The sequence below is a fragment of the Manduca sexta genome, chromosome 26 (genome assembly GCF_014839805.1).
Source record: "Manduca sexta isolate Smith_Timp_Sample1 chromosome 26, JHU_Msex_v1.0, whole genome shotgun sequence".
NCBI classification, from domain to species: Eukaryota; Metazoa; Arthropoda; class Insecta; order Lepidoptera; family Sphingidae; genus Manduca; species Manduca sexta.
In genome coordinates this window covers 14,359,843-14,384,193 of record NC_051140.1, presented here as the reverse complement: position 1 = coordinate 14,384,193, position 24,351 = coordinate 14,359,843, and the positions used below count along the sequence as shown (strand labels likewise).

At 35.3% G+C, this 24,351-nt stretch overlaps 1 protein-coding gene across 2 annotated transcripts; it reads right to left on the bottom strand.

Moving 5' to 3' along the window:
• Positions 1–1,560: 1,560 nt before the first annotated feature.
• Positions 1,561–11,729, bottom strand: LOC115441115 (probable serine/threonine-protein kinase tsuA). Of its 2 annotated transcripts, none has more exons than XM_030165729.2 (3): positions 11,591–11,729; positions 5,208–5,462; positions 1,561–3,918 (listed from the first exon to the last, which is right to left on the bottom strand). In XM_030165729.2, exons 1-3 carry the CDS (start codon positions 11,631–11,633, stop codon positions 2,144–2,146), a joined length of 2,073 nt encoding a protein of 690 aa, XP_030021589.2. In that variant the 5' UTR covers positions 11,634–11,729; the 3' UTR covers positions 1,561–2,143. The 2 variants fall into 2 exon arrangements, with proteins under 2 accessions (XP_030021589.2, XP_030021590.2); XM_030165730.2 differs by having other exon boundaries at positions 5,238–5,462.
• Positions 11,730–24,351: the final 12,622 nt, after the last annotated feature.

The window sequence follows — 24,351 nt, the reverse complement described above, 5'->3', positions numbered from 1 at the left end:
GCATTTATCCCCGAAGGGGTATGCAGAGGCGCAACTAGGGCACCCACTTTTCGCCAAGTATGTTCCGTCCCATGATGTGATAGGGGGCGAGCCTATCGCCATATCGGGCACAAATTTCAGACTCCGGGCTGATACTGAGCAGAAAAACCCAAATATCACTTTGCCCGACCCGAGATTCGAACCCAGTAACCGTCAGTCCTCTTGAGAAATTAAATCTCTAATACAGTACCTGTCTCACAATGTCTTGTAATAACACTGTACTCCCTAAATCCTTTAAATAGTGGAGTGACTCGGTAAAAGTATTAAAAAAAAAAATCAATAAAGACCCCAATAATATATTGCAAGCAGGTGTAGCATGTATTTTGAGTTTATATAGTGCTCCGTCTAAAACCTATGATTTAAATACATTAAGGTTCAATTCTTTCATAAAAGCAACAGCCAAAACTACGAGCGTTCTTTTGTCATCACTGCCTCCAACAACTGATGCAGCGTTTGAGCACCTTAAAAGAGTGTACCTACAAAATTTAGATATGGCTAGGAAATGAGGTAGTTATTGAAAATTGGGGATGGAAGTATTCCAATAACATGTACATCCCAATAACAATGAATCAATTACCTGCTCCGGATAATTTATTGCAAATGTTATTTTGTAATTGCAAAAAGAGATGTGGAGCTGCGTGTGGATGCAGAAAAGTGGTTTATACTGCAGTGTAGCATGTTTACAGTGCAGCGGAAATAGTTGTTCAATACTTCACCTATTATACAGATAGATGAAGTAGAAGAAAATATTTGATGTAGACAACAATGTAATATATTTAAATAAACAGATTTTGTACTAATTTTTTTCTTTTCATTAGTCGTAATTAATTACCTTATTTTTTAAATGTACACAATAGAGTACGTTTCATTTATAATTAAACTGGCCGAGAAATTCCATTGTACATAGCAGCTGTCGCTCCGCTCTCCCCTCCGCGTTTTTCTACCTGTTCGAGATCCCTACTGCTATTCACTAAATATCAATACTATACCGCTTGGGTAAGACTATACCATCATCAATCCACTAAACTAATTTATCGTAAAATGTAATTATGTACCAAGCCGAGGGAATTTGTCTCTTAAATGCCAGCTATTGCATGAAACGTTTCACAACGTTAAGTATTTGTAGAATCCGTTGATCGTGCAAAAATGTCCCGCACGGATATCTTGGCAATCTGCGTCGCGTGTGACTTTAATGAATGAAACGTCGGCAGCAAAGGTTACAATGTCTTCGCAATGGCAGAAGCTATTTTAATAAGCCCCGACGTTTTATGCAGATAGAATCAAAATTTTGTTTCAAATTATTCGTCATGACTTTAAACCGCGCCAATGCGTAACTAAAGGAGTGCTAAACAGTGCGGACGTTTGACATTGGATAATCATATTATCTAGTTGAATTATCACTATTGCATAGTGTTGAGAGTTTCTTTTGTCCGTTTGTTTACGCGCAGTGACTAACATCTAAACACGAACACCGTTGACTAGTTCTCACGAGCTTTGAGAATTGACACAAATTGCACAAGCTATTGTTTTTAAGACAACTTTATTTACAATGAAATATTTTACAATCTATCGTCATAACTTACTTTATATTGTACATAGATAAAACGTAAAACTATAATCTAATCCATTACAAGCCATCACTAGCAAAAGTAAATTTATTTTCATAGCTTCAGGGTTTTTTCAACATTCATTAACCGCTGCATCGAGTCTTAATATTAATATATTATGAATGCTGATTTGTATAGGTTGGTCACTACTGGTACCAATAGTAATATCAATAATAAAATTATTATCACAAATAATTTAGGGTAACTACAGGTAAGCCTCTCCAGATAGGAGTATGTTGGTTTTGTACAAACAGTAGATCATATCGATAATTTTACATTGAAGCGAATTTACAAGGCATACCAATTTTAAATAGCTTTAGGAAGTCATTTTGAAAAAAAATGATCAAAAAACTAGATCACAATGTGTACAATTTAATGTACTCTATAAGCAATTTCCGTATAGTTAAATATAGTGATAAATAAGTGAAATGCCATAATGTATTTACTATCCAAAGAGGCAACTAATATAATGGCAATGAAACAGCACGTAAAAGCACCTATGCTCTCTTCTTAGTTCTTCCGAATTCTTCTATGTGGTCGTATTCAGAGAATCCGGGATCAGAGTCGTAATACGCGTAGTCGTAGCTCGTGTCTTCTTTGTTGTTCGATGGCTTGGCGAAGTGCGGCGGGTGGGATGGGGGTAGAGGCGCGAACGTTGGAGTTTGCGTCGGTGGCGGCCGGTTATGCGGCCGAGTCGGTCGGCTCTCAGGAATTCTAGGTGCGGAAGTTGTCGACCTCGCCAGTGCATTGTTAGCTACAGGGATATTATTTCCTGGATTTTCGCTTGGTCTAGACGTTGTTGTGTAAGTTTGGAAGTAATCGAACGTGCGCTGCGTGTTGATTGTTTGCGGCACCTGCGTCGTTGTGTATATCGTCTCGGGCACTCGAGTTGTTTGTGCGGGTGTCACTGTAGGCGTCGGTGCTGGGCGGAACGGACGCGGGACAGCCGTCTGAGATTTACCTTTAGACTGAGATTTTGAATAGGTTTTCTTATCCTCTTGCAGTCTGTTGCCACTAGCAGCTATATTAAGCGAATGAGCTCCAGAGAGAAGTTCCCTTTCATATAGCTCTGGTCTATATTGGCCATCGTCTTCGCCTTGCGGGGGACGATATTGTCCATCATCTTCATCACTTTCAGCGAAATTATTTGATTGCGCCTGGAATCCGATGTTGGTGTTGTATGCAACTGTGTTCAAATTTGCAGGAGGCTCCGGGCGTTGAGTTGTATATACCGTTGTTGTGGTTGTAGGTACAGTGGTAGGATTATTTACATAATTGTTCTTGGCAAACGGAGCAAAATTATTCTTCTCAGATTCGTATGAGACGCTGTTAAAGTTTTTATAAGATGGTGTGCTACTTCCGCCACTTCGAGACACAGCATTATAATCAACTGTCGTTGTAGAGGAGACCCTATTATAATTGTTGTTGTTATAGTTATTGTTGTTGTTAAAATTATTATTATTTAGTTTTTTATTGCGCGCAAAGTCTTGTTCTAGTGGAACATCTTGCACATTAAAACCATTTCGCACTTTATATGGTCGATTTTCGTTTTGAACGGTAAGGCCTGGAGTCGATTGTGCTTCGTAATTGTACAATTCTACCAGACCTTCCTTCTTGTTGAAATTAGGAGCTTGGGTCGATTGGGCGAAAGGTGTCGCAGTCGGACTGTTACCAAAGAATCGGTTTTGTTTTGGCGTGACCCTGCTTACTTCAACGTACTCGTCTTTGAATTCTCTGAATTGAATCGGTACATTTGGCGTCGTATAGCTCGGCCTATTTTGTGGCGGTTGTCGGCGATTGAAATTTTGTTGTTCTTCCTGATAAGGTTGTTGCGATTGAGTATTAGGTGCGAACGTTTGCGGCACTGGTGTTGAAGGATAAATCGGACGTTTTCTGATGAATTTACGTTTAGATGTTTCGAATTGAGGAGGGTTGGACTGTTGAGGCGGGATTGACGACGGTGTTGTATATTGCGTAGTAGAAGGAGTTGTGTAAGGTGTCGTAGCTCTTCTGAAGGACTGTCGTGGGGCAGGGGGCGGAGCGTGGGACGCAACAGGCGCAGAGGGTGCAGATGATGCGGCATCATCGCGGCCACGGTCGCGCTGCCCGGTAAAGAAGTCTGACGAGTGAGCGGCACGGAGATCAGAAGCAGGTCCATTAGAAGCGCCATTGCTTTGTGAAAGTCGGCGATCGCCTGTCTCGGCGCGCTGTAGCCCAAATTCTGGTTCTTCTTCACGATATGATGGAGACGATATTTTTCTTGTGTCAAATCCTGTGCCAAAAGTAAAAAGTTACCCGAACGCAATATATAAAAGCATATAAATAATTATGTAGCGCAATGCTTTCTAAGTAATTAGTACTGCTGTTTCTAACAAAATAAATAGCTCATGTCAATGAATCGAATACTATGAAAGTAAATTTATGGCACCTATTAAAAGCAGTACATAAAGCAAAATGATTGCCAGTCGAAGCAGATTTTAGCGTCTCCCTGATTTTTTATATTATTACTTAAGCCGCTGTTAAAACTTAAAGCTTTCCATATTATAGCGTATTATTAAAATGCAAATGTATTGTGATATTTCTTATTAAATAAGTCTCCCTTTTATCTTAGATTTAATAATTTTATCTAATAGCTGCTAAATGAATATTGGCTATTGCAATGAATTACTTTTAATGTGCTTTCCAATTTTATTAATTATAGTTTCTGCAGTATGCTAAATAGAAAAAATATTTGTAAAATTGGTACCGCCATACTGTGGTCAGTATTTCCTACAGCATCAATAGATTAACTCCGTGGATGTGGTGCTACTGTCTCAAAAAATGGTCATGAAATAGTAGTGAGACTGTAACAGACCGAAAAACATCTGCACGAACAATCACTAATCCTTTTCCTTAAAATGGGCAATGTGTTTAATATTCTTCTCTCTTTGTGGATGTTCAATGGACTCAGGTGATCACCTAACATTAGGTTGCCCAAAAACTCGTTTTCTACCCTTTTGCTATAAACATAAAGATAATTACAATAATTCATAATTAATTAATTAATAATTTTGCGCCAAAAAGTAATTTACAAGTAATTTATTGCCATCAAAATTATTTAAATATCTTTTCATGAACACTCGCGCACTCACGGGTTTTATCCTAGAAGGGATAGGCAGTAGCGCAAGTGGTGTACTCACTTTTCACCGTATGTATTCAGTCCCATGATGTGATAGGAGCCGAGCCTATCGCCATATCGGCCACAAATTTCAGATTCTAGGCTGGTACTGAGTACCAACACCTAATATAATTTTTTTCCGATCCGGGGATCGAACCCGAAACCTCAGCACTGCAGTTGTACTGTAATACTACTACACCGCAGAGTCAGTCTCGTCATGTGATATTATAAATATCTACGAGTTATAACTATACTACGAGAACATTCTGCTTCGATAAACACAAATACACTAAACTCTTATGAGTAAAAACAAGTAAAGCAATATTTATTCATGATTTATGAGCAACAAACTAAACGAAATTAGATGTGATTGATGAGTGTTGTTAGTTGCAAAGCCGGCTCACCAGATCCTATCCTGTAGAGATCAAACTGACCGTCGTAGATGTCTGCGGGGCAGGCCAGGGGGTCGTCATCACCCCAGTCGGTGCACGTCTGAGCCTCTTGGTGGAACAGCGTGCCGGGAGGGCAGAAGAACCTGAAGTCCCTGATGCCGCCGCCCGCGACCCTCACGCATACGTGGAACGCCTTGCACCCAGACTTGGCGTCTGCGTAGTACGCGCCGAGTATTCTACCTTTACAGTTGAACCTCTCTGCTGCCCCTGTACAATTTAAAACATTATTGTCTTAAAGAAGTTACGTGAAACGTTTTAAACCGAATTGTATCTAAATTATCTATACAATTTAAAACATTATTAAAGAAGTTACGTGAAACGTTTTAAAGCGAATCTAAACTAAATTGTATCTAAACTATTTTTAATATTCTAAAGTGTTTTCTTTAACGTTGTTATTTTACGAAGTACAGTTATACAAAACTTCTTATACACGTACATAGTTCAAGCAATAACACTTGGCGTTATTGTTAGGTAAATACATAAAGTCAGTTTACACACAATTGTTATTAAGAGAAAATAAAGAAAATGGTTATACGTAGTACATATATGATACTATACATCCTATATTATATTATTATTTTTTTTTTATTTACTGTTGTATAATAAGCGATTTATGCCCAGTAAAAAGACTCGCCTCTTATTGCACGGACCTAACATAGCTGGCGAAATTCGGTTGTTATAAACTTCTGTTAACCCTTGGAAAGGGAAAAGGCGTGATGTTACGTATGTAATATCTATAGAATTGCATGATATCAGAAAGTAGTACATAACACGGAAACGATTAATGAATTGTGTTCAAAATACTACGAGAAACCTGTTTCTTAAGAATGTTTGGCCCCTAGCAATGGTTATTTAGTATTATATCTTTAAACTACATTGCATAAGATTCGAATGTAGCCATTTGAGCAACAAATAAATACATTAAAGTTTTGTTGGTAGTTAACCATAGCGCCGTTAGTTTGAATAGTAAAGAACCAAAAGACATAAATATGTATTGACAGTTCAATGGTTATTTCATGGTAAAGTTTGTAAGAAGAGTCCTATGGCGTCTAATACAATTACTATTTTCATTTTGTTATAAATCACTATTAAAAATAATCAATGATAGATACAAACATCTATACATAAATTGACGACCGTATGTATCCCTGAAAGGTAGTCAAAGTCATCAACCACGGTTTACTAGACAGATTAATAGACGTACCTCCGTTCCATGATGTGTTAAGGAGCGAATAAATTCGAATCCCGGACAAGTAACAAACTTGTCTTTAAATTAAAAAATATATATATTATAGTTGTCGTGCTTAAACTTTGATCGATTTGAAATCGATATTGTAAATGATCGTTAGCTCGGGTCCCGGAACTGGGGCCCGGAATTCGAAACGGTAATCCATATACATATAACGTTCATTTACATTTCGTTGTTTGCCTTAACTTCAACACGGGTGATCGACCAAGTGTAATTGAGCCAAAAGTGTTACTGAACCAAACAGGCACTGCTTTTATAATTTATCATATTACAAGCTACTTTATATTTGGTGTAATATAATTATTTGAATGTAGGCCTGGCCTTAAAGCATGGCCGAATCCATATTTCATATTGTACGTACTACATTAGAACAAGCTAGTAAACACATAGTTAGTTATTGTACAATAAACGATATTTTGAGATACAGCTAAAAGTCAAAATACATGTAATGCAAGACGTCAAAGAGTCAATTATAGTCAGTTATAGAAGGACATCAGGACTAAATAATTTGTGATCCAAAATTAATTACCAGTTGGTCACAAGCCGTTGTATTATTTAAAATTTAGGTTTGACATGATGTCAGTTTAGACACTGATACAAAAATAACATTTTTACAGAAAATATACTAATATGTGCATTAAAAAGGTCCAAACACGATATGGAAAAAATATATTATTTTACATTGGTATTTTGCTATTTCACGGTAGATCGAGTAACAATCGTTGAGCACAAAATGTTTGCATTACAATCTTCCCAATGTCTAATCTATATAATCTTTTATGTCATGTAACCCCCTTATTCATAGACGTTATTTATCTAAGGACGGAGCATTGCTGTGATAACAAGTCTGTTTCTCAGCTTTGTTTATCTGACAGCCAACTAGATTAAAATTGTATCTAAATATTAGCCAATCACAACGGCCCTATGTCTACGCACTGCGAGGGCTGCCGTGCCGTCAGTACTGAGAAACAGACTTGTTATCACAGCAATGTTCCGTCTTTAGATTAATAACGTCTATGAATAAGGGGGTAAGTCTATAATACTAACACAGTACTAAACACTTTATTTAGAGTATAGGTAAATTGCATCATAGTGTAAGGTTCAGTCCGACCGAATGTAGCAAATGACATACACGAGTGTACACGGCGTTTATCGCCGCGTCACGAGTGCATACTGCAACCAAAATGGTATCGTGATGAATGCATTTCACTGCCTGCGACCTGACCCGACCTCGGATCAGGTTGATTGTCGGGTAGTGTCAGTCACATAACCATAATGGTGGTGTATTGGAGAATGATTTTAGATTTAGATCTGATATTGACGCAGTTTCAGGATATTGTGCATACAATTTGTGTATGCCTACTTCTAAAAATATCTATAGTTCGAAATACTGCGCCAATATTAGTAATCGACCATATAGGTATATATTATAAAAAATATGTGTAAATAACATTTGCTGTTTCGTGTGGTGGTTAGTAAAATTGTCGAAGGTGGAAAATGGATACAAATTCTCAACCCTTTCCAAGGTCAGTTACAAACCTATAATTCTTTTGATGTTATGATAGACAGTCATAGGCAGTGATGATCACTTATCATTGGTTGACCCGCTTGCCCTCTTGCTGACGTTTTAGATATAATATCTTTATATATTTAGATTGTGCGATGGAAGAATCTACCATCGAGACGAAAATCCTTTATTTACATATGCATAAAATCAAATGCCGAACGTATATGATGCATATAGTTTTGATATATCAGTATACTATTACGCGTATAATTATTAGCGTGTATAGTAATATTTGTAATATCATAGCATCCGCTCCACTATATTCCAAACATGCACTGAGGAAACAGACACAAAATAGTGAAGATAGCGGAACCGGAAATTTATTACTAATGCGAATATATTTGTGTGCGGATGTTCGTTAAACTAAGGGACGGTGCACACTACGATGTTGTTGGATTTTTTAATTGTTTATTTGTTGATGGTGTCGCTTTTGTACGCCTATTTATATGAAATTTATTGGGGTCGGTGTACTATCAAATTGTTCCCGGGAAGTACTACTTTAGAGTTATACAATTGACAGTTTAACAACTGCAGCAGCGACCATATCCATACTTGCCAACAGGATAACAGCGTCTGCGCGGTGCCTTATAATAACATCGTCACGTATTAGGACAGTACTAAATATTTAAGGTTATTTCAAACGATGTTAACAATTTTAAAGTTCTCAATGGATCAGATCAGTAAAAACAAGAAATAATTTCAAAATGACCGCGATATGATCAAAGGAAGGCAGTAAGCATAATACGGCTGCGGTTAGAGGTTCCCAAGCCGGAGTGTGGCCGAGTGGTAGGGGCCGCACCGCGCCGCACCGTCGCGATAGCATCGCTTGCGCAACGCTCGCCCGCAAGGTGCCGCGCATCCTCCGCGAAAGGTCACCACTATCTGCACTACCATCTACCTTATGTAAGGAGATATAATGTGCTTTACGTGTGATATATTTTGTTTCGGACGTCGCTAAATGATTTCAAACTAAAGAAAGTAGGGTAATAGATGTATTTGTGTAATCATGCGCAAATTACCCTAGAGCCGACTCGCAAATAACGAGTACTCTGTTAGCTTAGATATTACAAAATGGAATAAAATATACCGTATGAATAATATTTAATTGTATACTCGTTATTTTATTTACCGTGAAATAGTTAAAATGGTGCAATATTACGTGTAAAAAATCTTCACGCTTGTGGAGTTGTTGCGGGTGTATCACTAATTCAGCGAAAAAACTGCAAATGTCAATACTTTTTACGACAGCGGTGTTATCTTTTAGAGTGTGCAACATTTAGCGGCTTTCACAATGAAAACTTGATGGTGCGAATTCAATGCGTAAATTTATTTAGACTCTACGTGTTTATACCAGGTGTTTAACATCTTAAATAATGTCACGGTGATTTAAATTTTCAAGGACAAAAGTAAACAAATGTTTTAAATTGACCAAAATTTAACTCGACTAATAAGTAAATCTCTAAATTATAACAACGCGACATATATAATTATCAATATAATATTAATATTATAACAATATTTAAGAAACCACAAATTAGAACGTATAACTTTAATTTACTAATATTGTAAAAGCTATATAAGCGAATCGCTTAGCTCTGCAGTTCATTGAATCTTGCTAATGTATGCAATGACGTAACAATGTTTTGATGAATCAGTCAAAAGTCATAATACGTCAATTAATCTTAGATCGTGAATCAATAAACATGTACGCGTCGTGTCGATAAATGGTTGGACTAGGTCATAAGAATAACTTTCGCTTTTCATTCACGTTTGCGTGCAATATTTTTCTCACGCTTATGACGCGGTAAAGCGACAATGTTTAGAGTTCTATTCTCGCAGTTATCTGTTGGAAAAGAGCTGTTACGGAATGGGTAAAATTATACAGATATCATTTTAGAAGTGCATAAACTTTCAGCTTGAAAACAAAAGAAAGCTTGAATAAAAAGTAACTTTGAAATGCGGCACCTGTCAAACCGGTTTGAGATCGATAAAAAAAGCCAAAACAAAACTATAATTGTAGTGAAAGTGAGAACAATGGCTGCATATTTGAGTGTTTGTAAATATTAATAGGAGTCGGGTAAACGTCTCGGCGAACCTTGAGTTACCCATCCGTTCTCCAGCAATCGTCATGCCGGCCCAGTTCGGAGAGCGGACCGTGGGAAAATCACTTATGCAAATCCGGGGAACCGATTATCACTGAGATGCGCCGCGCGAGCGCCACAATATATTTGATACGCCCTTGGCTTCGATTCAGTCACGACAAAAATATAATGAGCTTGTACTGCATAATATGTAGATTGCTGAATATATTTTACATATTATATGGACTCTCGAACTCTTCAAATTACATATGTGTGGACCGTATGTGATTTTCATAAATGTTATGCAGAAACTAAGTATAAATAATAAACAATTAAGTCATTGTCACAACATCCGAGTGCCTGTCTGAAAGATTAATGATTAAATAGTGAAACATTTCATTAGATCTTCTTATTAATCAAAAGAACAATAGTGCAGATAATATCGTACCATATAATAAAAAATATGCGATACAATATTAATTTCTTTAAAATCTATTTGGGTTAGCGAAAATCTTAACAATTAAATAAATCCCTGAATAATGAAGTGTAGTGAACAATTATGGTAACATAGTGCATTGCTATTTATAAAGAACACGGGAACAATATGCCTTCCCCTTAATAGAGACAATAAAATGTTATTGGACATATTCTTAGTCATAGTCTTTTTAGATATTTAGGTTAAATTCAAATAACTTATAAGTCATTAGGGCTCAATTGTTATTAAAATGATGCGTACAGTACACCATACAAAAAACAATAATTTTAATATGCCAGTAACAAAATTAATGTTTAATAAGCCATTTATTATGAGTGAAAAACAGTACAAGAAATATCATGAAAGACCATCCGAAGAAGGGTAATACTTGGAAAATATATGGGGGTCCGCTCTCCCTAGTTAAGGTACGAACTCTAGGCAAATGGAAAGTGCATCTTTGGTTACGCAAGAGCGGCTGCCGGTGCGGGATCGCGGCATACTGAGATGTGTAGGTAATGGTTCACAGCATTCCGAGTGCATCTACGGGTCTTATGGTTAATGACGTTCGTCTAGGAATAACGAATGTTACTTAAATCTGTAACAATGAAGATAATTCATCCCGTGAATCTGTTGTAAACAATGACATATACTTTAAATACAATCTGATTATATGTTACTGTTAAAAAATGTAGTTATGTATTTTACATTACATGTTAGGATAAATGTTAGAAATTAATAAAAATATTAGAAGTTATAGAGAGAGATCAAATAAATTAAGTAAAAAGCGAATTTCCCACACACAAACAGACACACACGAAAACCAATTCTCATGTAAACGCAATTCATAAAAACAACGTTACGTTTACAGCACGAACAAATCACAAATTCCTGATCACTTCCGAAGTTACGTCACGGCTCACGGAGCGGTACGCGCAGGTCAGCGGTCACGGAGTATGCACTTACCCAGCACGGGGAGCAGCGTTAGTAAGATCCACAAGGAGGACATGGTGTCGCGAGGTGCGTCGCGAAGGGACTGGCGGCGAGTGCGCACCCACCGCCCGCCTCACGCCTGGAGGGGAGAACTGAAAGCTTGCCGCCCGCCCCTAACACTGTGAACATGATGTTGCAGTTGTCATTCACGGTTATAGTTTGAAGGTTTCGATGGGTTTCTTTGTTGTGTTGTAATTGTAAAGTTTAAGGGCTTTTACTTCTTTCCGATTTGATCAATTAAGGCCTTACCCAATAAACGTTTTAATCATTGGTTGAACTGGATATTATTTTTGAACTTTTTATAATCGAAGTATTACTTAATGTAAGAAAGATTTAAATCATTAATTAGGTAAAATACTCATTAACAACATTTATTAGAGTGGGAGTTTAGAGTTTGGCGATACACTATTGAGACAACGATCAATCATGTTCATCATTATCTCACACTGTCTTCTTGAAGGGGTATAGAAGATACCACAAATCTAAATCTAGTCATTATTCGCCGAACCCTTGTTCGTGCTATGATGTGATATAAGGCTTACCTTTAAAAGTGGATCATGAATCAAAGCAAAAACTATCAGAAACATACGACATTTTTAGCTCTTTATTACCCAAAACAAAACTAAGAATCAATTAATTCGATTTCATATAAATTACTAAATCTACATAATCCAATTTTTGTTTCGATTGCACTTAGTTCGAGAACGGAATACAATGGCGGCTTCGACAAGAAGCAAGTGTTGTTTGTCTCTAACTAATCTATTGTCTCAGCGTTTCATTACTCATTTGGTTACCTCATACATTGAAATTACATTATCATGTTCATTTGTCTTGCATTCTGTAACTTATGGACCATTATTATTACGATTTTATCTAAAATAGAAAAAAAATATTGTGAACGGCAATATCAACTATCATGTAGAGTTATCATCTTTAAAAACATTTAAATCAAAACAATAGTTTCGTACAGTCTATGTGAACTATAATTTGACATTTTATTTAACCATATTCCAATTATTAAAATATAGTAGAAAATGGCATAAAGTACACAATACAATTTGTAAAGTAATTTCAGTAATGCATAGGTAAAGGAGAAAAGAGAAGAATAAGGAATGGTTTTCAACTATAACATTTTGTTGAAGAATTGAACTGGTGAATAATTCAATTAATTGTTTTACGTTACACAAAAAGTGGTTCCAACAGAATCCAACAAACAATTCCTTTATTAACGCCAACTATAGTCCATAATTTTGCAAAAATCATAATAATTTATTATGTATTATGTTTTTATATTATTATAAGTACATAAAAATTATGTAATGTAAATTAACCTACATTCAAAGGTACAGATAGACTTAGCCATTAGAGCTTCACTTGCCGGCGCAGTAAAGAAAGACATTCACTGATCACGTAACAACATTATGCAAAGTACGAGCAGTAAAATAAAAATGCCTTCATACGAGTGCTCGTAATTGTTAGTATTCTTATTACAGAAAAAATGCAAGCTATACGGACGATCTGTGATGCCATATTGAGTAATAACGGATATTGACATAGAGATTAAACTTATGAAAGGGTAAATAAGTTATGGGCCGTGAATGCGATTAATGTGTATAAAAATGGGATTGCGACATCTGCAAATATTAACTTCTATAGTAATTTTTGCTGTTGGTAGGGTATATTTTATATCCGCCCGGATAGCGACCACCGTACGCAAGGTGTCGAACGCGCTATAGTGGTCCAAGTATCCGGTTCCAACAGGTCGACTGTTGAGTAGTAATCATCTCTCGTCAGTCAATATTCTATTCGACCACACTCCACTTTAGTCGTGGACGTATAATAAAAATACGAATTAGCAAATATCCAGAATAAAGGTAGTATTTCCGAAGTAAGTACATACATTGTATAAATAATTTTAAAAACAAACGTTTCATCACATGCGATCCTAAATAAAATTTCTTAATTCGTCGGAAAATGGAAACTCTAATGTTATGGAACGTCCATTTAACTTGACTAAAGATTCGCGGATCTTAAATGAAGAACGTTTAACATGTTTAATTTGACTCATATATTTTTGAAAATCCATCACTCATTAAGGGTTGAATATTAGTATACCACGCAAGATGTATGTAATGCAGTATAACGATCGCTTACGTTTCCACTATTCTCAGAATATATGCATAACATTATGTCAATATCTAATTACTTATTAAATGCATATGCATTACTTGCAAAATCACGTCTACAATTTAGTTTTTAGGTAAATTTGCATGTAGGTGGTTTATGCGCACATGTATATTATATTCTGAAAGGAACTTTATTGGAACCGCCAGTAAAATATATTTATAGGTAATTATGACTAACTATGTGTACCTCTGAAAACCTTTCCTAACATAAAAAACAATGTACTTCAGACTCCTATAGAATAAAAACCAACATATATTGTTCAGAATAACGTCTATGTATGCCGAATTTCATTCAAGTCCGTAAAGCGCTTTATGCTTTAACTTTGGATCTCCAAACGTCTTCACAAACTCGCATGTATATTATATTTATTATCGCATGTAAGATAATAAGTAATTGTTGCTCTCCCACGTTCGATTGTAACAATCAATTAATAAGTTATCTGTGTATAATAAATTACAACTGTCATTTACAGATATGTTTACATGTAATAATAATTTACATAATGATTCTATCATTGTTAACGGTAAAGGACATGGACTGTAAGCTGTTAGATATAGCTTGATATTTCAGTTTGTTAGTCCCTTTTGTGTGCATGTTTCGAAATCAGGATGTATCTTGGCTTACTTCTATGAGGATGCGTGAGATGATATTATAGTACATGTAAAATATTAATTTTGTTAGAAGTCCACCAGTGAAAGGCGATTTCTCAATTAAATGAGATCCTAGTGGTTGGAATAATAAGAAAATGGAAAAGTATACCTTTTAAATGTGAATCCAGGTTCACTTCGAAAGCCTGAGTTAAAGCGACATTTACAAGAATTTTGACCCACGGAGTCTGGTACATCACGGAGTGACACGAAGAGGCGAGAGCGTGTCGTGACGTCGTCTGTCACGTTTTACACAAAATTCCTAATTACCCAATGAAGGAGTGGAAAGTAAAAGCTAGTTTTGCATTTGCATGTCATTTGTGCCTTTCTAGATATTTATCTTGTTTTATGACTTCATTGTGGAATAACTTCCAACTTTGAAATTTTCATTTCATTCAGCCTTTTTCATTTAAACTTACGGTTTAAATATACCCATTACTTAGTTTAAAAAAAAGGCACGAGTGATCGTATGTTTTTAGCTTCATAATTGTTCGTCAGTGAATACTGTCATCAGTATTGAAAGAATTATAATTTTAATAAGTATATTATAATTTTATTAAGTGGGTGCACCAGTTGCGCCTCTGCCACCCCTTTGGTGATAAAAGGCGTGGGTGTATTTGTTCAAATAAATCATAACAATTACCAACCAATAAGCTCTGAACTTCTAACACTTAATTTTAGCTGACAATTGTATTTCTTTTTATTACAACTTTAAAACTCACTGATATTTTTTTTAAACAGAAAAAGGATTGTAACGCTAATAGCACACAGTCACCATTTGGTTAGTCTAACACAATGCCCAACAAAGGTCAACTTTCGAACCTAAGACCGTGGTATTGTCGTGGTTCGTCGCACATTAATCACATTGCTTTGTTCTCATAAGCGGCATGTGCAATGTTTTGACCACATACGCGTAGGGGAGCGCCGCGGCGGAGTGGTAACGCAGCATTAGTGGGTAGCGTTTTTCCAGCCAACGCAACAAGATTGTCGCTGGCGGAAAACTAATAAAAATAATGCTCAAACTTCGAATAGTTTACAATATTAACTTAATCAAGGTTGTTTATTTAGTGCAAGAAATCGCAGGCATGTCGTTCATGGATAAACTTTATCCGTGGACGTAAGGACAATGCAGTCATTCAACACTTACTACTAGGATGGAGCTTTGAGCAGCGCTATATTTTTATTAACAATGACTGACAATTCAAATCACCGACAGGTACTGAACCTCAGTGACAATCTCATTCATAAATAACGAATGTAATGTCTTATTTGTTCTTGAATTCGCAACATTCCAGTATCGTGAGCTTGCACACTGCAGTGTGATCGAAGCTTTACATGATGAACTTTATGTCATCACATTAGCACTCGTTCAAGTGACCTCTCAATCGCTTGAGAAATATCGGCACTCATGGTTTTGCGGTCACTACAAATGATAGTGGGCGCAGGTACTTGTATTCTACTTAGCACTATTATAAAGATTGTAAAAAACTTATCGATCATTATTTTTATAAACAAATAACGCGCAATAACTTATTTGAGCACATTATACATGTCATTAAATATCAATTCATCAATGAAAATGTCGGTTTCCTTTGACATGCATCAATATAAAGTAATTAATTATAGATCTTATTTATAGATTATACGAAAGTACTATTATTCATTTTAATGGTAAATATATTCATTTACATAATAAATCATCTTATGTTTCTCAAAATCACGTAAAAGTTGGTTCACACGCTTCGAATATAATTATAATAACCACCAGTTATTTTTCCAAACCAAATTAGAACACGTAATACGGAGACTAGACACATGTGAGAAAACCGATAAGTAGCGAGTAGAAAGGGGCAAAACCACACGAACCGTTGAGAAACTGCGACCTGGATAAATCGATATTGCGATGCAATATTCAATTGCTCATCAATTACTGATTACGATGGACATAAATATGTATGTCTCTGCGTGATCTTAACGCTGTGTTTTGAGTAGCTATTAACAAGAGACGTAACAACTCAAACCTGAATATGACAAAAGAGTTTGGCAATGTGTAACTTTAAATTCAATTACAATTTCTCAAAGCATCTAAACAAGTTGCGCGTACAAACGATCGACCGTCAATTAAAAAAAAATAAACGTTTAAAATCCATACACGTAATGATACATTCTTATACCATATTTAAATTGCCCCTACAATATGTTCAGGAACATATTAGTTCATGTAAGTTTTGATTATGCTTTAGTCATATAAACATTTTAGGGACGAAAATTGTAACCTTACGTGTGTTAATGCTGGTAAACCGAATATTAAATGTTAAAAAGTTCGACGAATGGTGCGATAATTTGAATCTCTGCTCACGTACATATTTGAAAAGGCCAGCATTAAGTACGATTTGTAAATAAAATAAAATAAAGAATACTTGGAACTGACTTGCGTTGCTTTGTTTCTAGATAGCTAGGAGTATAAATAGAATAAGAAACTAACTCAAAATTACTTACACGTTTGCGCACATATGTGTATACTTACATATTATAAATAATGATGTAACATGTTTCTTTAGTATCCTAGAAACCACTGCACCTATCATGTTATTATTATGCCAGCTGCATCCTTATTAGAATGGTATTGGAAAGGCTTATATTAAAATGTAAAGGTCCAATCTAAGCTAAGGAGGCTGGCTCAAATACGCTCTTGTGTTATATAACTCGCATTTTAAGTAAATCTGTTCACGTAAAGTGTATGTTACTTGAACTATTGCTACACGATTGGCACTGATTTTCCAAAGCAAGTAATTCACAAAAGGAAGTAGAATACAGGTTGATATAGGAAAGAAACATTTTTATAAATAAATCTATAAGTATTGGTTTAATTTATGAGTTCTTTTGTATCTATGAGTATTGTTTTGTTTTATTAGATATCATTAACATACTGATGAAATAAAGCGGTCAATATCTTTTTAGAGTATACTGGTCTATTGCCTGCTTGTGTTTGCAAGGGAATAAAGTACGGATTCCTTCTTAAGTCAGATGTCGCTATATACTTGCCTACTTATACTTATAGCAGTAATCGTCAAAAAATATGTAGATCATAACTACTCGAGCAAAACGGGTGTATTATTTTTACCTTTTCTAAATTTCTAACAAAATATCCAAATTTGTGCGTACTGCGAGGTTTGTTACTACGTTTTAAGATTCATGGTGAGATTTGTTGATTGGTTTTAAATCATTTTTATAAATTGGTTGTAATTGTAATGGAAATCGATGTTTATTCGTAAGCTTTACGACACAAGATCCGAACGATTATCATCGAATTATCTACAATTATAATGAATTTTATTTGCATTAGAATTTATGCTGTGAAAAATATTAGAAAATATTACGTAACTATGCTGATATATAACAATAAAAAATACTATTAAGCAATACCATCATTACATATAAATAAAATATACTTTACCTCGCCAGTTCTAACTTTGTAAAACAAGTTTAGTAACTGATAATTATTTAAGGGTGTAATAACTCGTCGGTCGCCAGCAGATTCATCAAACAGGTATATCATCCCGGTATGCTTGCACTATTATATGTAAACAAACTACTTTCATACATTACGAGTCAAAGGCGAACCAAACCATGTTAGGACATGCTTCATTTGGTTAAATAAACAAAGCGTAAGACAGGACAAACAAAACGAACTTATGCGTTAAAGATTTCGCACTTACGTTTTTGTAGAGCCCACTAAGAGCACTACACCTTTTGTCTATAAAATTATAAGTGATGTCTCGGTCTCATAGAAAATCAATATACACTCCTTTTCTCCTGAATTAGTTCCATTATTGGATTGTGCGAAATCATAATGCAACAAAGCTTAATTAATTTTATAGATATATATGAAAGTATTTTTTATAGATATATTGCATACCTACCTAATATCATTTTCATCGAGCTATCAGATTGATAACTAAAGCAATACATTATGTACATAAAAAAAATCTCACGATTATGCTTAGATTTTAAACACTGTATCGCGTTGAAGTCTTTTGACTTCTCAATCGTAGTACTGTTCGTGGGTACTGTGTATGCTTCTTGATCAATTAAATATTACTTATTTATAAACGTTTTTAATAAACGATTCCCATCTTCATTTTCAAACCGAATCGGAGAATAAAATACTTTAATACAAATACAATAAAATACCGATCGCTAACGCTTTCCATCTTCTTATTGACTAAGAAATTAATTGTACAATTTACGATTCAAAAGGAGCATTGCTTTGATTGGAGTGAATAATATAGAGTGGTTTTCTTTCGTATATACCTATAAACAATAAGATACTGTTTACTCATGGCATGTATGGAATTACTTAGACTTTCATGCCATTGACAAAACTATTAAATGTGAACCAGTCATTGGTATATATCTCAAGTCCCATGAGGCAAGAGCATTGTAGTTTTTTTGTGCGCCATTCAAACGTCGCCGGCGTTACTTAAATGCTTGTCGACTTTCCGCATAATCTCAGTGACAACACACATTGCATTATATCGGTAACAAGGTGCGCTACTATTAATATTTTACAACTACAATTATCATTACTTCAGAGTTCACACATTATTATAATTATTGGAGTAATATGTATGACTTGCTTGCAATATTACTTTTAAAGTACACTATCGACACGATTACGATTTCCTTAGTTCTAAATATTGGACATTCATCTCTTTCATGTTCCTTTCCTTAAGGCCTGCAGGGCATTCATTATTCTTCTGGTGCTACGAACCTTCGTGACTGATGTACATATTACTTCAATCAATCAATCAACCAATCAATCACATATCACTTAACATCAGGTGACCCACCCGCTCTCTTTCGGGGCACTATCTTATAAAAGAACAGATATCGGGCCCTATTATACATTTGACTACAATTACACTCTATGAAGTATCCCGAAATGTAATAGCATTCTGTTCAGGAAAACAGTTTTACGCTACAATGTTAAACTACCAGAGTACTTACATTGTTTATCATTATGTATTGTATCTTTTGTAATGTAGCGTGGGCAGCTTCCGTCGCAAACAGATGGTTAAAGAGACAATTAAAACTCAGGGTTTTAGTACGTGGTTCCAGCTTTATTAATGCACCCCCGCATTACACTCGGTACTGTTTTCTGGTCGTATGCTAACAAGAGACACTGGCCTATTGAAGACTCTGAACCAGGCGAATGGCACGACGCTGATGCACGTGTCTGTTTCCGGCGGCAGGTCACCGGGGAAGATAGACGGCCACGTGGTTTAGGCAGCGGTGAGCTGGTGGCCGGACTCAGCACTCCCGACAGCAATGGATGGGAGCAGCATGAGGCAGCTCGTCCGTACAGTCAGTTTTAATTATGTAAAACATAATATTATACCTACGATACTATTTTAAACTAAAACCTGTTCCATAGTTATGGCGTGATTAACTAACAAACATCCGTTAAAGCGAACTTTCGCATTTTATAATCTTATTGGCACGGTACATCTATCTACAAAAAACACGCACCAATAAATCTTGATAGGAGAAAATTGATTAGTTTCATAAAAAGTCTAATATGTGAATCTGTTAAACATTATTTTTCGACACACATAGAAGTTGAATCAAGGACACTCACGTATTTATCTGAAAATTGAAACGAAAAAAATTCTAATACCTGGTACCTATCTTGTACTTTGTTGCTATGTTTAAATTTACTTACAATAATAGGTATATACTATTAGGTATACCTATGTACAGAATATGTTCTAATGAAAATCAAGTGATTTACCTAATTGCCCTAAGTTCCTCAGGCACTATGGTATTAATTCAGTCCAAGCTCCAACGCACAGCAGAGGAACCTTATCTGTAACGGGATCTGCATTTAAATACCTCATTTTCTACATAAGAGTAATTTTCCGCTGTTTTACTCAATCCATTCCTGGCCATTCTAACAGTGACAGAACTCTGTGACCACAGCGACAAATAGGAGTAAGACCGTAACCTGTCTTCCATATCCCATGAAGCTATTGTCTTTTTAAAACTAGCAGTCTGATTAATGGAATTAAAATACGTTTAGAGACGAAATTATGAAATCTCTCCGTGTTCACGTACATTGTTAAAGAACTCTTGTTCCAATGATATGGCATGCATCAAGAGTTACCGCAATAATTTCCGCATCGTCTGTCAGTCAGTTTGACCTCTAATTATATTGAATCGATTATTTCTTTTCAAAATGTGTGAACCAATCTGCGCTTGACTGTGCGTAGGGAGCCTACGTGTAGTGAAGTAGGACAAGTAGTTAGGCGGCGATGTTGAAACATGTGTAGAATAGAGCCGGCAATTAATTCGCACGAGATAGCCTCTTCATACACCTATACGCACTTTAGAACCATACAGGCCAATATACAACCAATTTGATATTATAAATCAATTTATATTTTACGTAACATATATTTATCAACAATATATTTTATGTTACATTTTTGGTTTGTTTAGCATACCAACCCTCTGTACTTGCAGAGTATAAATTGTATACTTATTTATTTTGGGATGACAAACAGCTGCACAATAAAATTAACAAACGTTCGTAACTGTATCAACATTTACATAAGCACCCAACGTTATCCATAGTATATCTATATAAAAAATGGAAAATATCATAAATTTAAAACAAGCTCGCCAATTAAAATACCGATAGCAACATAAATATTACTCTAAATTGGTGTACGATGTTGCGTCATATCGCTAACCCGAGGGTCATCTGTGCCGACCGTTTACCGTCCAACAGCGGCTTCTTCACATCTGAGCTCGCTATATGAACCAGCATAGGCAGAAATCGTCTTATCAAGATAACATTATCAAACTACACAAATATGGAAACGGCGTTACGAAATTCTAGAATGGCAGGGTCGTTTGTATGGTAACATTAAATCGTATCTTTTCGTAAATGGAAAGGCCATGATATAAAAAAAATATTACTTATTAAGTATATATTTTCAATATCAGTGCAACCTAATTTTCTTACTTAAAAATTATTATAAAAAAAATTAATCGCCGTCATTCTAATATCAGCAATAATCAGCTATCAACATAGAGATTTAACAATAACTTACCTTAATATCATCAACATATTTGGCCTTTGAAGTTGCCAATGATTAGCCAAGTCTACCAAAAACCCATTACCGCTGGCGTAAACGAGTTTTAAAGTAGAAACCATTTTAGGATAGGTATAATACATGAAAGATAACGTCAAGCGCCTTGCGTAAGCCGACAGGATTAACTGGATGAAGCAGGTTGAATTACTAACTAGTAGGCAATACAGTAGCTTACTTTCATAAAAGTTGATCTTGTTTTATGGCCTATAATCTTAAGCGTAGCAGCCGGGCGTAGTGTACACGAAATCTTGGTGACATAACTCATACATGATGCACTGGTCTACCAGTTTATTCTCCTGTTTAACAAGCGAAGTAAACAATTACAAATTTGATTCCTAACGCCTCTATTAATTTGCTTTGATTAATTTCGTTGCGGGTTAATAATAATTTAGAAGTCCCGTCGAGCTGCTTTGCTTCATGGCATTTAAATATGTGTCAATGTGAGGGCAGGATACACTGACATATTTATTAATTAAATGTATTGTAGCATCATTTAGAGTTTGCCAAGCCTTTGTTTATATGTACCTAAACAAAATAACAGTGAATAAAAGCCTCGGTGGTAATACAATCTACTCGTATTGGATATACTAAGTTCAGAAACGTAACTCGAGAAAATATAACACGCGAACTTTATTCTTGCTATATCTGTGATTACTACAGAGAGTATTAATTCTGTATGTAATATGCAGACCCATTTGTATATATAATGACAAAAACTCGATAATAAATATAATTGTTTATAAAGCAGTTGACTTTACCTTCTACTTAATTGTGATGATGGTTATTGTGCACACGAACTGTAACTACTTCGACCATTACGGTCGCGGTGGCCTCATGACCCTTTGACTCGGAGGATGCTCACATTCCGTTCTGGCGATTGGTCCATGCGCTGTGCATGGTAGCTCTTTTAACAATTGTGGCATTTTATACTTTAGACCTTTTGTAATCTGTACAATGTTTTGTTTTAGGTAAGTTAATTATATTTCGTGTTTGGGTATTTAAAGGAGACAAAATATAACGTTCATTTGTTTTATATTACTTTTCAAAAACTAAATAAAATTATATCATGCAGGTTGTCCCTACTCTGGATGCTGAGTGTCACTGTAATTGCTCATAAAAAGGCAATATTGAACTTTTGTTATTTGAGGCATTTTCAGATATTGATTATCACACTAGTAAGTAAAATAGTTTTAATTTAAACAGGAACAAAAACTGCACTTCCGAGCTCATGAAAAATAATAGGATAAAAAAATGCAAAACAATAGAAGACACTGATTATTTTTTACTACTCATAAATCCCTAGCACACTGTCAGTTTATTCACACGCCCACCTAATTTCAATGTACATACACTAATTACACTGCGCCATTAATCATGCATTTGGTAATGTTAATAGTAGCATCCGTTCGTAGTCGGGACCAACACAAGGCCGGGTCTATTGATCGAAAAATAATCCGATGATGCTGACCATAACAATTTAATTATATTTTTGCTATTATTGCATACTATAGTAGTTGTGCCCCATGTTCATTTCCAAGTTTAACAAAGGTCATAATGGCGATGCTGTCTTGTCAAATGTACCAATCGTATCGACGAATGCTCATAAAAAAAGATCGTAATGATAGTAGATTTATAGTATTTAATTACACGGTTTAATGACATTGATTTTAAATGTTTATTTGGTAGTATGATTATAGTTTGGCTAGCCTTTGCTCGCGACTCCGCCCGCGTAGGAGTTTTTCCGGACTATAAGTCTCGCTTAATATTTTTCTAGGATAAAAGTAGCCTATGTCCTTCCCAGAGTTTCAAACTACCTCCATACTAAATGTCATCGAAATTCTTTGGATAGTTTTGAGTTTATCGCGTTTATAAGTTGTTAAGAGGATAAATTCCGTTGTACATGTGTGTTGCTTAACTTTAACCATTTACACAGCGCACGCAACGAAAGCTCTCAAAAGGAATTAATTTTCCCCGTTTTCGCAACATTTTTCGTTGATGCTCTGCACCTTTTGGTCATAGCGTGATTTATATAGCCTATAGCCTTCCTCGACAAATAGTCTATCAAACACTAAAAGCATTTTTCAATTCGAACCAGCAGTTCCTGAGATTAGCGCGTCAAACCAGCAAACTCGTCACAGCTTTATATATAATAATATAGATATATATATATATATATATATATATATATATATATATATATATATATATATATATATATATATATATATAATCATCTTCATAAGTTTTTTTATTTTAAAGGTCTAAAGATCATATAGGTACCAAGCCGATAAACAGAAAAATACAGTAATTATATATACGAAGTATATCGTGGTCACATGCATAAAAAGAGTAATGTGTTACAACGGAAATTAATATTGAATGGTAGCACATAACCTTTCGACAGCGTTGGTATCCATTAGTCACTATGCACAATGTATATGTTTCTTATGTACCAATTTTCTGAGGTATGCAATAATTTGTCCCTTTAATGTGAATGAATTAACTTTACAAGTGAATCTTATGGTAGAGTTTTTTGGGTTGGCATTTACACAAATGCCACTAGTTAGCGCATAGAAGCGACTATATTTCGATATAAATTGTTTAAAATTCAAGAACTATACTTATACTTAAACACCATTCACGTTCATACATTATGTTATCCTATGTTTAAGGATTAATCAAACCGTGTCATTACGTCAATAGTTATAAAATAATAAATATCTTAATATAATACACTTTG